The sequence below is a fragment of the Ixodes scapularis genome, unplaced genomic scaffold, assembly GCF_016920785.2.
Source record: "Ixodes scapularis isolate PalLabHiFi unplaced genomic scaffold, ASM1692078v2 PGA_scaffold11__112_contigs__length_91849675, whole genome shotgun sequence".
Classification (NCBI taxonomy): Eukaryota; Metazoa; Arthropoda; class Arachnida; order Ixodida; family Ixodidae; genus Ixodes; species Ixodes scapularis.
In genome coordinates, this window is record NW_024609837.1 from 24,710,681 (window position 1) to 24,725,161 (window position 14,481).

Below are 14,481 nucleotides of genomic sequence, written 5' to 3' on the forward strand. Positions count from 1 at the left end.
AAACAAAAACGAAAGCTTGAAGACCATAATTACTAGCCGACAACTGATGGCATGCTTTGATTGCACCCAACAATTACAAACTAAAACATTTCGATTCCCGATTTTTAATGTATAAGGCTAGTAAAGCAAACAATAAATACAGGACAAGGCCGACCTGCTCGCTCAGATGGGGTCAGATTGGGCGCTTACCCGCCCACTGCAAAGTGCCAGTCCATGTGAAAGGACCGCAGCCGCTGGACTGACGGCGGAATGCCGGACATGGAAGTTGCGAGGGATCCGAGCCAACCCCATATGCCTCCTGGTGGAGAATGGAAAACCATTTATGCTCGTACAGAGATCGGTTAAAATTAAACGCTGACCAACTAAAGCTAAAGTATCTTAACAAAATGTTGGATGCCACTCTAAAGCTCCCTTTTTTCTTATAAGCAGCTTTCAACATTCATGTTTCAAATGTGCTGTGCTTATTAAAGATCACAAACTACAATCTCTCCACCAAAAATTAGAAATAGTGCATAAAGGAAGAAGCGTACAATGGGGGAATTTGGGCGTCTGCAAGTTGCACGGATCGAAATGAGCCTGGAGTGCGCTAACTCCGAGCGCACAACGCTCATTGAGTTTATTTATTTATTTACAATAACTCATGGCCCATTTGGGCTGTCCATCTTATTCAAGAATGACGACATGAGTTTGCAGTAAAACTCTTCGATTCAGATATTTTATGGTAAAAAATGAGCCCTCAGTTATCTAGTGCATCTGCGTCGGTTAGTCACAAAAGCTGTCCATTTTGATATTGGTGCCTTGTTCATAGTACTAAAATTGCAAAAAAGAATGCAGTGTCACTGTCATCAAATTGTTGTATGATCTTATTTTTTGTTTTGTTTTAGTATAATGCTTTTTAGCTACAGTGAGTAAAAGGTGGAACACAAACATAGAGACATTGAAACATGCATTAATACACAGGATGTAATCATCTTACCATCTTCACACTTCTCAACAGCTGCTCTGTTCTGTAAGTGATGAGAAAAACGATGATTAATACACAAGGTCAATGTACGGGTTCCAACCAAACCATGAAGCAATTCCACCAGCTTAGTTTTTAGACCCAGGGTCGCCAAACACCGGCCTGCGGCCAAAGTCTTCCGAACAGGACTGCGGCTGGCCACGGTCTTCCCGAAAAAGCCTGCCCGTGGACTCTGCTAGCAGCGAAAAAAGAAGTGAACGTAAAGGAATGGCGCTGCGACATGCTCCAAATGAACAAGCTAAGATACCAGAAGGAACGAGACAAACTGCAACGTAACACGGGAGCTCTTGACTATTATTAACTCAACATTGTAATCACTAGGATTACCATTCTTAGCCCCCCCGATTCCTGTCTCTGTAACTATGTCAAAATTCCAATTTGTTCACATGTACAATGCACTTAGTGTCCTCTGTCACAACTATTGCATATGATCAGCATTAGTTTTATCACTCTCATTAGTCTTTTGCACTGTGCGGATGTGCCAAAGTTCCTATGTGCATTGATTTATGCCTGATGAGTTTTCTGCATCACAAGTGTTGAGTAATGTCAAAATTAGTTAAATATTAAACTTCAATTTAAAGTATATGTATTCATTCACCTTAGATATCTTTTTAATACTTACTCAAACACTCATTTTTGTGTTTACATGCTTATCTAAGTTTATTTACTTAGTAGGTTTTTTTGTTGTTGTTTCCATTTATAATTACTTTTTTTTTTTCTTGTCTGGTTTTCGAGATTGCGCAGCCTAAAAGTTTGGCGACCTCTGTCTTAGACCAAGGGCAAGATAATTAGGCTAGAATAAAGGGGATGCACAAGTTGATATGGCCAGCAACTCATCAACTTTCTAGCATTGAGTAAAATCAAGTTCAACGAAACTTGCCACATTCTCAATGCTCCTTATAGACCATTCCATTTAGCGCTCTCTGGGCGGCACCATTTCGTTCGACCGCAGCGCCCTCTCCATACATCCGGGAAGTTCAGCGGGTTCGGCGGGGTAAAACGAGAGAGAGGGCACGCCGCCGACTCCGCTAGCAGGCGACAAACTGGGAGGTTGCCGTTCTCCATCTTTGGGCTGTATCGGCGGGCTCTACCGAACACCGAACTCACACTCGTGGCTGCCGTTGTGAAGTGGTTCGCGTTCTTAGAATAGTTGTGGCTACTCCAAAATCAGTGTATAGCTCTCTGTTGTTCTATATTGCTAAATGATAAACTAGCATATCTTTTTTCCGTTACTTAAATAGCAGTTGAGTCAGCCGGCAGTACTACCCTCAACTACTGCGTGTATTGCGGCAGGAGAGCACGTTTTTATTTATTATTTCAGACTTCCACTCATGGTCGCTTAAGGCCTACACCAGTACGAACTTTTGTATACAGTGAAAAAGGTACAGCAACCGGATTTTCTTTTTGCCAAAGAGACCGGCCAATCTGACACAGTTTTCCCTATTTTTGTTTTTTATTTGCACGCAGGTAACAGTGCAATTGGGCCCTGTGAGTCTTTTTATCTAGCATAGTATTACACGATAACTGGCATACCAAAATCTGTGCATCTGCGCTTGAAAGTTCCAAAATGACGCGATTTTAAACAGAGTTTGCACGCGAGCCGGACGCTAGCTACAGCCCACTCGGCGGAGCGGACGGCTTGCGGGGGAGAGGGGGAGTGCATTTTTTTTTTTTCTTTTACCCTCTCTGCTATGACCCTAATGGAACGGTCTATACTTTCCGCGCGTTCCATGATACGTAATCTGAGTATTGTACGTGATTGTCATATATTTTCTGCGCGTTCTCTGATATGTAATCTGATTTAGGTAGAGGACGCGGTACATCAACAGTAGTTTCGTTCAAACCGCTCAAGCCAATGAGCAAATTTTGTCAAGCAGTCGTTTTCGATCTCCGACGCCTTCTATCTGAACGTCATCGGTCGTCAATTATGTCAACGAAAATGCTAACCAACGCTATGTGGAGAAGAACGGAGGTGATTTAAAAGTGGAAGCACGCGATAAAACTGATAAAGCATGGAAAGTTTCCGCGATATTCACAACCGAGCAAGGTTGATTGAGGGAGCAGCAATATTTGCGCTCCCATATTTTCGGGAGTCGTGCCTTGACATCAGCGTGAAGCGAATGGATAAATTTTCACTGACCAAGATCTCCGGCTCTTGCTGCCACTCCGCGTAAGTGAGCAGCTCGTAGAGAATATTATTCTCGGTTTCAGTTTTTGTATCTTCCACGTTGTTTACATTCACACCTGCCATCGTGGATAAAAAGTGAATTGGATTAAATTGGATTGGATTGGCGGCTGAATTTGTCTGGTTGCCCAATGTTAGCAGCGGACTAGAAACAGTTGCCCAGTTACAAGGAAACGGAGCCACAAAATGCTAGTTTCGTTTTTGGAAACATTTTTGTTGTATGAAGTTTACAAAGTTTTTCTTCCTCTTTATCTGAGCCAGAGACTTTTAGAATAAACGCAACAGGGGAATTTATAAAAAAAAAAAAGAAATGCATTGGTAGAGTTCCCTTCGATGGCAACGGCAGTTGCCAACAAATCCAAACCACAAAGGTGGGAAAAAGAATGGCTTCCCCAAAGGGCCTTTCTGTGACTTGTCCTTTTGCCCCAAGACGCTAAACTGGGAATTTATGCTATGCCCAGCGATGTTTCAAAAGCCCAAGCCACAACATATAGACCTTGTGCTACTTACCCAAGCACCAAGGAGACTGCTGGGAATGTAGATGTGTGCTCGACTTGTCAGTTCAAAACATTTGAAGGACTATAAGACCAAACTAAGGTGTTAGTGATCAGATGGAAACTGCTATTTGTTTCAGAATTTTGCTTTCAAACAGTATTGCAGTCACCAACACGTGCAGCATGCAAAATTATACTCGCAACATGCTCTTTGGTGCTTGGAAAATTCAGTAGAAAGTGTATTGGGTGCCATTATTTATTTCAGAATTAGACACAAGAAGTCTAGATACAAAAAATTCATGCTTGTAAAAAAATATGTACAAATAAACTTCATGTTTATTCCAGAGTATAAAAACAAATAAAAGAAGTCACTTTTTCCCTGACACCTTGTCTTGAGCTTTCCTCGAGATGGTCTTGCCGATGCCACTGTACTTCTTATTATCGTCCCTAAGAAGAAAAGAAAAAGAAAGAAAAAAAGTAGCATGATTAAACATTACATTTGAAAGCCACTAAACACTAACGAACATCATTTCAAGAACTTGTTGGGCTAGTTGTAGTTGACTGTACTGAACCATGGTTAAAAGCGCTAAAAAGACGTACACAAGATAGAAGCCCGTGTTGGTCTATCTCGTGTACGTCTTGTTAGCGCTTTTAACCATGGTTCAATACATCATTTCAAGAACTGCTACCAGGTTTCTAACCCTAAATAAAAAGAAAAAGGCCGACATATATGTAACTATAGAACTGCCAGTTACAACATGGCTCGGACAAAGAAAAAACAATGGAATGGAGCACTCCCAGACCTGCTCATCTTGATGCTGTCCCGGCAACCACGTCCACCTTCCCAGTGCGCGGTCGGTTTCTTGGTCGTGAAACTGCCGCAACCAATGCACGGCTTCTCGGCCGCAAAAGGCTGCAAGAAGATAGTTTGAAAGAATTAGCCGACGCACATCTCGTTTTCCGCAATGTGCTTGAGAGCACGGGCTCTCAAACGGGGCTGCAAAATTTTTGTCGGCGATTCCCCACTCTAAATGAAAGTGCTCACCCAGTTTAAGCACTACCCTCAGTCTTTCCTGCCCTCAAGATTTCAGCAGAGTTTCAAAGCAAAATCATGATCCAAACGCTCCCCTAGTACGAGCACTACTATTTACAAGGTCTGTAAGCTTCTGTACTACGTTACTGCACGTATGCCGATACCAGGTTCCTCAGCTCTCGGACCAGGTACGTGCATTCCTTGAAATCAAAAAAGTTTAGGAGCCCCAGAGTAAGCCTACTTAAACTGAAAAGCATTGCATTCGACCACGAGTGCCTCGAATACCTGTTCTTTGGCACAGTGTCCGCAAATCATGCGCGTGGCAAACTTCATCTCGTGGCCTCCTTCCTGCTCGTCGTGGCACTTGTCGCACGGGTACGCCTTGCCACAGCACGGAAACCTGCGCATGGTCGTCGAGGCGTGTGGAGTTTAAATTGGTGGTTCCACATCTCATTAGTCATGTACCACACTGTCACCAGCAGATAGGCAAAGAAAGTGCAAGATGTCTCCCAAAAAAATTTCCAGGGTTTTGTTTTCACCGCAAAGATAAACTATGCATCACCGAACGCTTGTTTTCCGGCCAAAGGTAGCAATAGAAGTCCAAACCAAATGCCAAAGTTTCAGCACGAACAGATATTTGATTCGAAAGTTTTGAAAGATTTTCTGAAAATTTCAGTGGTAAAATGGGGCTCATTTTTGCCCGTTTGAGGTTTCTGGCTCTATAGAGCTCTGTCGGTCACCATGAGGTGCAGACAACTTGGCAAGTGCTCACCAACGCAGAAACTGTTCGGTGTTTGGGTGGCGCAGCCTACCGCTGCCGCTCATCTAGAAGCTAGTTAATTCTTACCTCGAGCATCGTACACCGACCGCCACAATTAGACAAATCCTAAAGCACGGTTTAGATATGGCTATATACTACCACTGAGCACTCTCCATTTATTTACTTATTTCAAATACCCTTAAGGTGCGTTCAATCGCGGTACACTGAAATACAAACAACGGAGCACGTGGTTCTCTGTTACTGGCTGCGCAGCCTGGCGACATGCTTACGCACTACAGTAAGGCCAGAGGTACGAGGATTCAGGCCTAACTGCGATATGCCTCGTCGTGGCCCACCCGGGCGCTAGGGGCCCGTTTGCGCCGCCGTTATCCCGGCTGCACTGTACTGCTCCGACGAACCGTGACGAGCGCTCGCACGCCGAGCCAAGCTGCTGGCACACCGAGCGACGGTTAAGGCATATCATACAGTAGGACGCAAATCCTCGTATCTCTGGCCTTACTGCATACGCGCAACCTTCTCTCCTTCCTTTTTTACAGTCTCGGGGCATTTTTATTAGGTTCAACCACCACCGGCTTGCCTGCACCCCAACCTTCTGTTCGGTGTGCAATTCTTTTTTAGGAGGGAGCAACCTTAGAATTACAAAGCAAAAGCATCGTCATGGCAAGCTAGCATCGGCCAAACGGGCACCACAGTGGACTTTCGTTAGCCCAAGCTTTCTTGATTCAAACTTGCGGACAATTCAAACTAACATGCAGGTTACAGTCCTATGCGTTTCCAGAAAGGAAACTCCCAGTAACTCAAACTTTGCATTAGTCAAACAACATTTTGGTACCCCTCGGGTTCGAATGAACGAGATTCCACTGTATAATGTTTCAATAGGATGCAAGTTCCTCGGTCGTATTATTCCGCTTTCGTCCACGGAAATGAGAGTGACGACAGACCGTCGACTTCGACGCTGTTGGTTTCACGAGCACGACAGCTTCAAGCTTTCGCCGTGCTTATTACACGTGCCGTCGAGCTCGTCGTTCACATTTGGTAATCCTGGTCACGCGGTCGAGCTGCTCATTCGTCGTGTAAAACGCACGAGCATCCGCTGCAGACGCGACACCAGAATGTTGGACGCCCATGCCTCGAACAAAAATTCGTCAATGTTTTAACGAGTTCGACAATCGCTAACATTCCCAAATAGTGTCTCATTTAGTCTAGTTCTTATTAACGTGGAGAAAATTGTGGTTGTTACGAGTTCGCTCACTTTTACCCTTAGTGTATTCGCATCGAGTTTACCTCAATCAAAATAAAGAACTGAACAAAAAACGTCTGGCTCACCTGAGCCACCTGAAGCTCTTCTTGTAGTGCTTGCAGATCCCGTTGGAGGGCAATGGCTTTCCTTCTTGAATTGCAGGGTCCTTTACGTTCTTCACGGCTTTGGGGGTCTTCACGGAAAAGCAAGGGCCACCTTCTGCCGGACAGCGGACAAGAACAAAGTGGTCAAAAAATTATTGAGCAATACGGAATGGTACAGCGAATGACACGACGGTTGGAAACTGCGGAATTATTTTTTGGAAAAAAAGGTTAGGAAATGTTAGAAAGTATAAAATGGCTGGGAGAAAGTGGAAACGTTAGATAACTGGCCTCGCAGAATCCTAAAGGGTGTTGCCCTCACAGGAATGAATAAGCGATAAGACACAACATTTTATGCAAGCACTACATGCGCACGTTTTATATGTACACAATGCTTTACATTCACGTTTTATGTGGGCACTGGATTACGTCTACATCATTTTATGTAAGAGTAAAGCTCTACGTACTACGTCGTGCAGCTTGACCAGAAATGGCTATACGCACGACGCAAAGAGCTCATGCCATTTGGGTCACCCTTTTCGGACTGCGCGTGTATCACTGGTGAGCGTGTTAACCTACACCCCCGCCTGCATTCACACCGCTTTGCGGCGAGTGTGCGGCTGCTAATTGCTAAACTTAACCCACTTCTTCCCCCCCTTGCACGCCGCTTCACGGCGTCCAGCCGGCTCCCCAAGCTCCATTGTCCCAAATAGACCTTTTGCGAAAATCCCAAAAGCCCGCGCGCGCCACGCAACGAATAATGGGAGTCCTTAGTACGCCCCGCCCCACCCATCGTCCTTCCTCCCGCTACCACATGGTATACAATAGCAGGCACAGGTTACCATGGCAATAACATTCGAGTGGCCAAGAGCCGAGTCGGACGAGCGACAAGCGCACGGAAATGGGAGAGAGAGTATCGCGTTGGCTATTTTGCGAGGTTGCCCTTATCTCAACCCTCTCCTTTGTACCGGCTCTGTCGTCTGCTGCACCAACGCTTTGTCGAACCTAGACGAACCTACCATGTTTGCGGTGAAAAGGAAGTGGATTAAGTGACACTGCCAGCCGTGAAGGTAAGTTACGACAAACAACGTATTCAAAGAAGTGAATAGCTTCATCCGCCGCAATGCTTTTATGCTGCCACTGCGCCGCCAACGACATAAAGACGTTCCGGCGGATGGCTGCTGGCGATTGCTGGTGCTACTCGCGCGCGATCTGTACCGAGGGTTCCCTAAATCCCCTGCCATCGCGGCGCCATACGTTTTGCAACGTGTCTATTGCACCTATGGAAAGAACCTATGGTGGCTATGGAAAGGAAGTCCCATGCCATTTAGTTTTGCAAAATTTCGTCAACAACATTAGTATTTCTTTTTCAGTATTAACCGTAAAAAAGAAATGTAAAAAATATCACCAAATGCTCGACAAAACAAAATGCTAGAGAGAAAAAAAAAAAAAAAAGTAAGCACCCACTGCGGATTGAACAGGGGTCTGCTGCGTATGAAGCAAACACCTTACCGCTGAGCGACGCTACCTCTCCGGAAACTTGTTCTAACCATTCATTTTATAAGACTTTAGCGTCGTGCATATAGCCGTTTTCGGTCGAGGTGCACGACATAGTGCGTAGAGCTTTACTCTTTATGTATACATACTTCTTTGTGTATGCATTAGTGTTTTATGCGCACAATGCTACAAGTGATGAACTTGGTCACGTTGGCAAAGCGTGCTAGCAATTGGGCGAGCGTCTTCGCTCAATCAAAAACTTATTCGGTATGAAGTGGGGTTGTGGCTTGCCTGCGGCCTTGGATGGCTGTAGCTGCTGGAACTTGATGGACTCCATGAGCACCGCCATTTTGGCATTGCAGAACTGGCACCACAAGGAACGCCGCTGGCCATAGTGGATCCCCTGTGCGACGTGGCAGGTGACGAAGTGCCCATAAACTTAGAGCCTCGCTTGTCACCAACACTCGAGCCATTCGCAAAAGTATTCCATGAAAATGGTGCTGAGAACAAACTATGGGAAAAACTAATCGAATAACATCTGTTGGCAGTCTGAGAAAAAACATGAACTTTTTAAGAAACGTGTTACGCTGCCTCGTATATGTATCTGCACATGCACACCCCTTCTATCCTTTTGAGCCTCGGGAGACACTGGAGCATCATCCGAGGTAAAAAGCTCACAATGGAGGCAGGACAACTGATCTGCTGTGTTCAATCTTGTGAGTGGCTAAGGAGAAGTAGGCCACAAGCACCTGCTGGAACGCGAAGGGTTTGCTCCAACGAGCGGCCACTGTACTCACGTCGGTGCTGATCCGCTTGTTGCACCCAAAGCACTCCAGAGCAAAGGTGCAACCGGAGAGCACAAGGTCCACGACCTGGTAGTCCGTCAGGTCCAAATAGCCCACCACGGAGTTGAAGGCATGCATCAGGTTAGGACGGAACGTGAGTGTGCCGCTATGACTGCAGCGTCCGCAAGCAACCACGTTCCGCCGCCGCGGAGGGGTCGTCAGGTCGGCGTTGCAGCGGCAGCGCGAACACTGGATCCTCAGGGCGACCTTGAGGCACTCGAGGGTGGCCACGTTCTCCCCCAGCTCCAGCCGGCGGAACTTGATTTCGGTGCCGCGCTTCTGGTTGACCAGAATGTCCGCTCGTGGCTTCTGCGCGTCCGGCTGCTCCGACTTTGCCGCGCCGTCCCGCTTCTCAACGGACTCAGTCTCCTTGTGCGACTCGAGGGCCTTTTTGTTACTGAGCTCGCGATCTCCGACCTCCGCCTCTGTCTTGTGGTCCCTGGTTTTCTCTAGTTCCACCGAATCGTCACCCACTTGGATTGGATTGGCTTCGCTAGGGCTACGCCAGACTCCGTTAAAGTCTACCTCCGTACGCTCTTCTGCTTCGACGTTTTGAGTCAGGTCGTCACGCACGGACGGTTCCACGGATCTCGCATCTTCCGTTTCAGTGTTAAGCACGTCGGTGCCCATGGTCGATTTTGCCGGTTTGTCGTCTGCTTTGGATGCCAACTGCTCAAAGGGAACGAACTCGAGCCCAGCGGCTTCGGCCAGTTGCATCTTCTTCACCTGGAATCAAAAGCGAGTTGATCAAATCTCCTACCTTTGCGGAACTCGGCACCGAAGGAAAAGTGCGCCACCTTTCTTAGACCCTCGATGAAAAGATCCTCTAGGTTACGGTCGAACCAGCGTAAGAAAGGACGAAGGATGAGTTGCGTCTGTCCGAGCTTTTCGTTTGTGGCGTGCTTCTCGAGTAACCACGAAGCCACCGCTCTGTTCAGGTCCCTGCAGGAACGAAAAAGAGAGTGTGTTTTATGTAAGCACTAAGGTTTGTAATTGTGTTAGTTATAGAGGTGGCATATCTCTAAAGACTAAATTTGAGCCACAACGACTATTGCAAAAGTATGCACAATGATGGTTGTCATGCTTGTTTGTGTGCTTTATAACTTTGCACAATGTGTGCAATACTATGGTAAAAAGCTGTTTGCAGGTGCAGTAAACAAAAATTAGTGAACAAATAAATGCAACCAGGACAGAACAAACAAAACTTAAAAGCGGAAAGCAATTTCGGGCGCAATTGTATTTTTAACCCAAACACAATTCTGGAACAAACAATATGCTTCCAACCTACAACAAAGCTGAGTAAGTGTAAAATAACTCTTCTCAAAAAAAAAAAAAAATTGATGGAATGTGAACATACGAGAAACCCACCTAAGAAGTACAGGGGGCAGCACAGCCTCCTCATCCAGCACATTCAAAGTGAAGCACTGCAAAACAACGCTATCAGAAATGGGGCCCATATGCATCACTAAATATGTAAACTTAGTCTAACTTGCCTCCTTTGGATAAGACCGTGGAAATGAAACCAGAAGGGTGAGCTCCTTCACATCAAAAGGCTGAACAAGAGAAAGAAATTCATGTAACATATTAATAGTAAGGCCCATTCACGCACTTGCATTTAACTGCAGCCGACTAACACAAGCCCGGTTTTTAAGCCCCTTACAGCAGCTTACGACCTCATGCGCAGCAATGCAGCCGGTCGTAAGCCATCACAAAAGGTTTCAAAACCAGTCTTGTCTCATTGGTCAAAGTCAAGCATATGTGTGGGAAACTTTGTCTTATATGCAATGATACTATAGACATACAGGGCATTTACAAAAATACATTTACAGTGGGGCTTTTTTTGCCACAAAAATTATGCGTCGCCGAACACTCAGTTTCCGCACAAACGTAGTGCTAGTGGCCCCCGGATCAGACGCCAAAGTTTCAGAAATTGCCATAATCTCTTTCAAAAGTTAAAATCAATTTTCGAAAACAATGAGAAACTGTGATTTATTCCCAACAATCGACGTCATCGACGACAAAACTTTATGCCTAGTCTGGACTGGCAGCACTACATTTGGGAGGAGACTAGGCGTTCGGCGACACACAGTTCATTTTTGCACTAAGAAGACACCACGAAAACGTTTTTCGCGGACACCCTGTATTTTTCTTTTGTAAACGAAGAAGAGTGCATTTGTCTGTGCCAGATGTAGGCACTATGTATGCACAGAAGTGAGCTTTGCAAGGTGTGAAATATCTACATGTGTGAAGCCATGGCAAGAGTGAAATGCTGCCACTGTTTTTTTTTGTTTTTTTTATTCACTCCAGGATTTTTTTTTTATTTTAACATGTACGAGGGCAGTGTGTTCTACATAACGCTATGCGAGTTTTGGCGACCCTGTCGGCAAATGTGGAAACCAGAAACTTACCCAATCGGGGTCAGTTGGCTGGAACACAAAGCTGAATTTTTCGCCGTTTTCCTCGTCGGCCGCGATTTTTCTGCATCTCCGGTAGCGCTTGTGGAACTGTTCAATCTCACGGGCCCTGAACAAGAAAGAAAAAAGGAAAAGAAAAAAGACGCAACGTTATACAAACCTCATAAATCACAGGGGCCGACACCGAGGAAGTTTCCTCAAACGTCAATTTGCTCGAACAAAGTAGAAAAATATATTGAAAACACTGAACAAATACGTAAGACGTTCAGAGGAGCTCGGTCGAGCAGCTCTCTTCGAGCCAACAAGATTTTTTTTTTTTTTTCGACAATTTATCAGGTAAGAAAATCCAGGACATTGTACAGTTAGAGTTTGAATAGTGCCTCTATTTGATCATCCCATAAATAACTATTTTGACTGTCAGCGTAAGTAGCTTACCTCAATTCCTTCAAAGTTTCATCCTCGGTGAGCTCGCGCTTTGGGGTATCTTGACCCGGAAAATTTGGCGACAACACACTTTGGGCTGGCGCCCGAGTCGGCAATGGAGCGTTCGGGTCGGCAACTTCGTTCGGCTGAACGGTCAAGTTGGCGTCACTACCTCTCGGTAGAAAGTCTTCGATTGTCGAGTTAGCTGATGCGTCCGGAGAGTTTGAGTCAACAACTTGGTTCGGCTGGCAGTTCAGGGCGGTTTTGCCGACCCTGCGTGCGTTTTTCGCCTTGCTCCTCGGGCGATGAACAAAGCGGCAACTTCGACCAAAGCGGCAGTACCCCGTGCGCTCGTAGAACCGACATACCTCGGTCGGCTCGCCTGACGAAGGCTTCTTCTGCTTGGCGACATCTTCAGCCTCCGGCGTTTCGGCGCCAAGGTGGTCGCTCACGACGCCAACGTCGCCATGAGAGTATCTGCAGCGGTCTCTGTAGCGGCAGTGACCATGGTTGGCGAAGAACCTGCAAGGCTGGCTCGGGGTCGACACGGGTACGGCCTTACCGCGACCGCGACGGGTTTTCGGGAGAACTTGCTGGCTCTCTAACCTTGCATCGTGAACTTCGGACGCGTCCTCGTGGGTAGAGTTCCGCACTAAATCGAGCGGTTCCTGCGTGGGTTGAGGCGCTAAGCGGCCCGCATGTTCAAGCTGAGAAGTGGCGATGTCCGCTGTTCCTTCGAGCATAGGTAGCCGAGACCCGCGACGCGTTGCAGTGGATCCTTTCTCCAATTTACCAGCGAGGTAGAGCCGAGGGCGTCACCGAGCCTGCAAGCGCTAAAGTCCTAAAGCTTATCAAAAAGCGGCACGGACGACGCACAAAGCTTGCGCAACAGTAGAGCAACTGTGGATTGCCAAGCAAGCAAGCAAGAATGAAACAACAACGTTGCAACTTGCAATGAAAGAAGTAGTGATGGGACGAATCACCAGAGATTCGGATTCGGACAGATTCGGAAATTTCCGAACTTCCCGCGACGAATATTCGGCAGATTCGGAGATTCGTCAGGTTCGTCGCTGGTTGCAGACGGCGGCGTGAACACTTTCGTAAACCTCGCGAACGCGATCAGCTGTGTTTTTTTTTTAGGTACTGTTACTGCATATCACCAGATTTCTCTTATTTACTTCAACGTATGGTATGTACTGTACTCTTACTCTAAACCCTGGCAGGCACCCAGGTCCAGCTGAGCTGATCGGTGTGGTTGGCGGAGGCCTAACCAATGCAAAGTTTCGCGGTGATCGCTGAAGTAAAATGTAGCAAAATGCTGTGTGTTATACATCATGTGGCGCAACGCGCAATAAATATATTTATGCAAGGAAATGATTCGTCTAGAATCATTTCCTTGCTCTAGAGCTGCATAAGACGCGAGAGCGATGAAAAGTGTTGCTCATCCCAACTTTCGACCGCGTACCGACACCGACGAAGAAAAACGTCGCATTGTCGTTTCTCCGTCCTCGGCAGCAAGTTTTGTATACGTAAACTTTATTTGACGAAAAAGAAACAACACAGGGGTGTCCACCGCAACTTTATTGTTCAGAAACAAACACCAACTAATTCAGATATCGTATCATTAAACAGAAAGGTACAAATGCAGTACAGGAGAATAGTACAGCGCAAGGAGTTTTAGATTGTTTCCCGTGTTCCGATAACAATACCGGAGTGGACACACGTTGAAGATAATCGAATCGAACATACTTGTGTCGGGTGGGCACGAAATGTGTTTGAACCTGGTCGTGGTTTGAACCACGCACGTACGGCATCGATCTTTTCCGGGGGGGACTGCTGCGAACCTCGGACGAGCACGGTGGACGTCTTCGGTCTCCGGGAACCCCGGAGTACGAGAACGTGATCTTCGCGTAAACATCACCTCGCGCTCCGTCGACCCGCCGCTGCACCGGCTGCACGTCCACCGAATCCCGCCGGGCTGGGACGACCACGCCAGGCCTGACGAAATCCACGAGGAACTTATGCGCTTGCGTTTCGCCGCAAGGGCAGCCGCGGTGGTACTGCCATGACCCCGCAGACAACGCCGGAGGTTCCTGGTGCCCAACAAACTCTCGTCAAACCGCCTGCCCCACAACCGACTGTCACTGAAGTTCGAACTGGCCGAACCGCCGGGGCCGGCGCGATGAAAACATGCGCTTGTATTTCCACGAGCACCAAGCATGCCTATTTGGGTCGTAATCCGGAACCGAAACCAATTTTCCCGCGATGTCTGGTTACCGTTCTCGACAAACATCCGGAATGTTATAAACAAAACGGAACATTTTATTTATTACTATGATATTATATTACAACAATATTTTGTGCACTTTGTAGAATTTATTGAATTTAATATCACGAAAAGTTGAAACACTCATCAACGTGATCTGGACACCATGGCAACGCTCCGA

At 46.6% G+C, this 14,481-nt stretch overlaps 2 protein-coding genes across 3 annotated transcripts in view; both read right to left on the minus strand.

Moving 5' to 3' along the window:
* LOC8037361 (neuroblastoma-amplified sequence) overlaps window positions 1-3,278 on the minus strand; it is a 74,030-nt gene extending 70,752 nt beyond the window's left edge. Inside the window, exons 1-3 of the mRNA XM_029989216.4 lie at window positions 3,162-3,278; window positions 977-1,007; window positions 190-298 (exon numbers count right to left, since the gene is read on the minus strand). Coding sequence (XP_029845076.2) covers window positions 190-298; window positions 977-1,007; window positions 3,162-3,272 — 251 coding nt within the window. The 5' untranslated portion in view covers window positions 3,273-3,278. The remainder of the gene's footprint in view (window positions 1-189; window positions 299-976; window positions 1,008-3,161) is intronic.
* A 740-nt stretch (window positions 3,279-4,018) lies between these two features.
* Window positions 4,019-14,284, minus strand: LOC8037360. 2 transcript variants are annotated; one of them, XM_029989218.4, is made up of 12 exons: window positions 12,403-12,879; window positions 12,047-12,180; window positions 11,606-11,720; window positions 10,691-10,750; window positions 10,566-10,621; window positions 9,995-10,139; window positions 9,150-9,923; window positions 8,644-8,755; window positions 6,841-6,973; window positions 5,019-5,133; window positions 4,504-4,613; window positions 4,019-4,147 (listed from the first exon to the last, which is right to left on the minus strand). In XM_029989218.4, the coding sequence occupies exons 1-12, from the start codon at window positions 12,775-12,777 to the stop codon at window positions 4,069-4,071; spliced, it is 2,208 nt and encodes a 735-aa protein (XP_029845078.2). In that variant the 5' UTR covers window positions 12,778-12,879; the 3' UTR covers window positions 4,019-4,068. The 2 variants fall into 2 exon arrangements, with proteins under 2 accessions (XP_029845078.2, XP_029845077.2); XM_029989217.4 differs by having other exon boundaries at window positions 12,047-14,284.
* Between the last annotated feature and the right edge of the window lie 197 nt (window positions 14,285-14,481).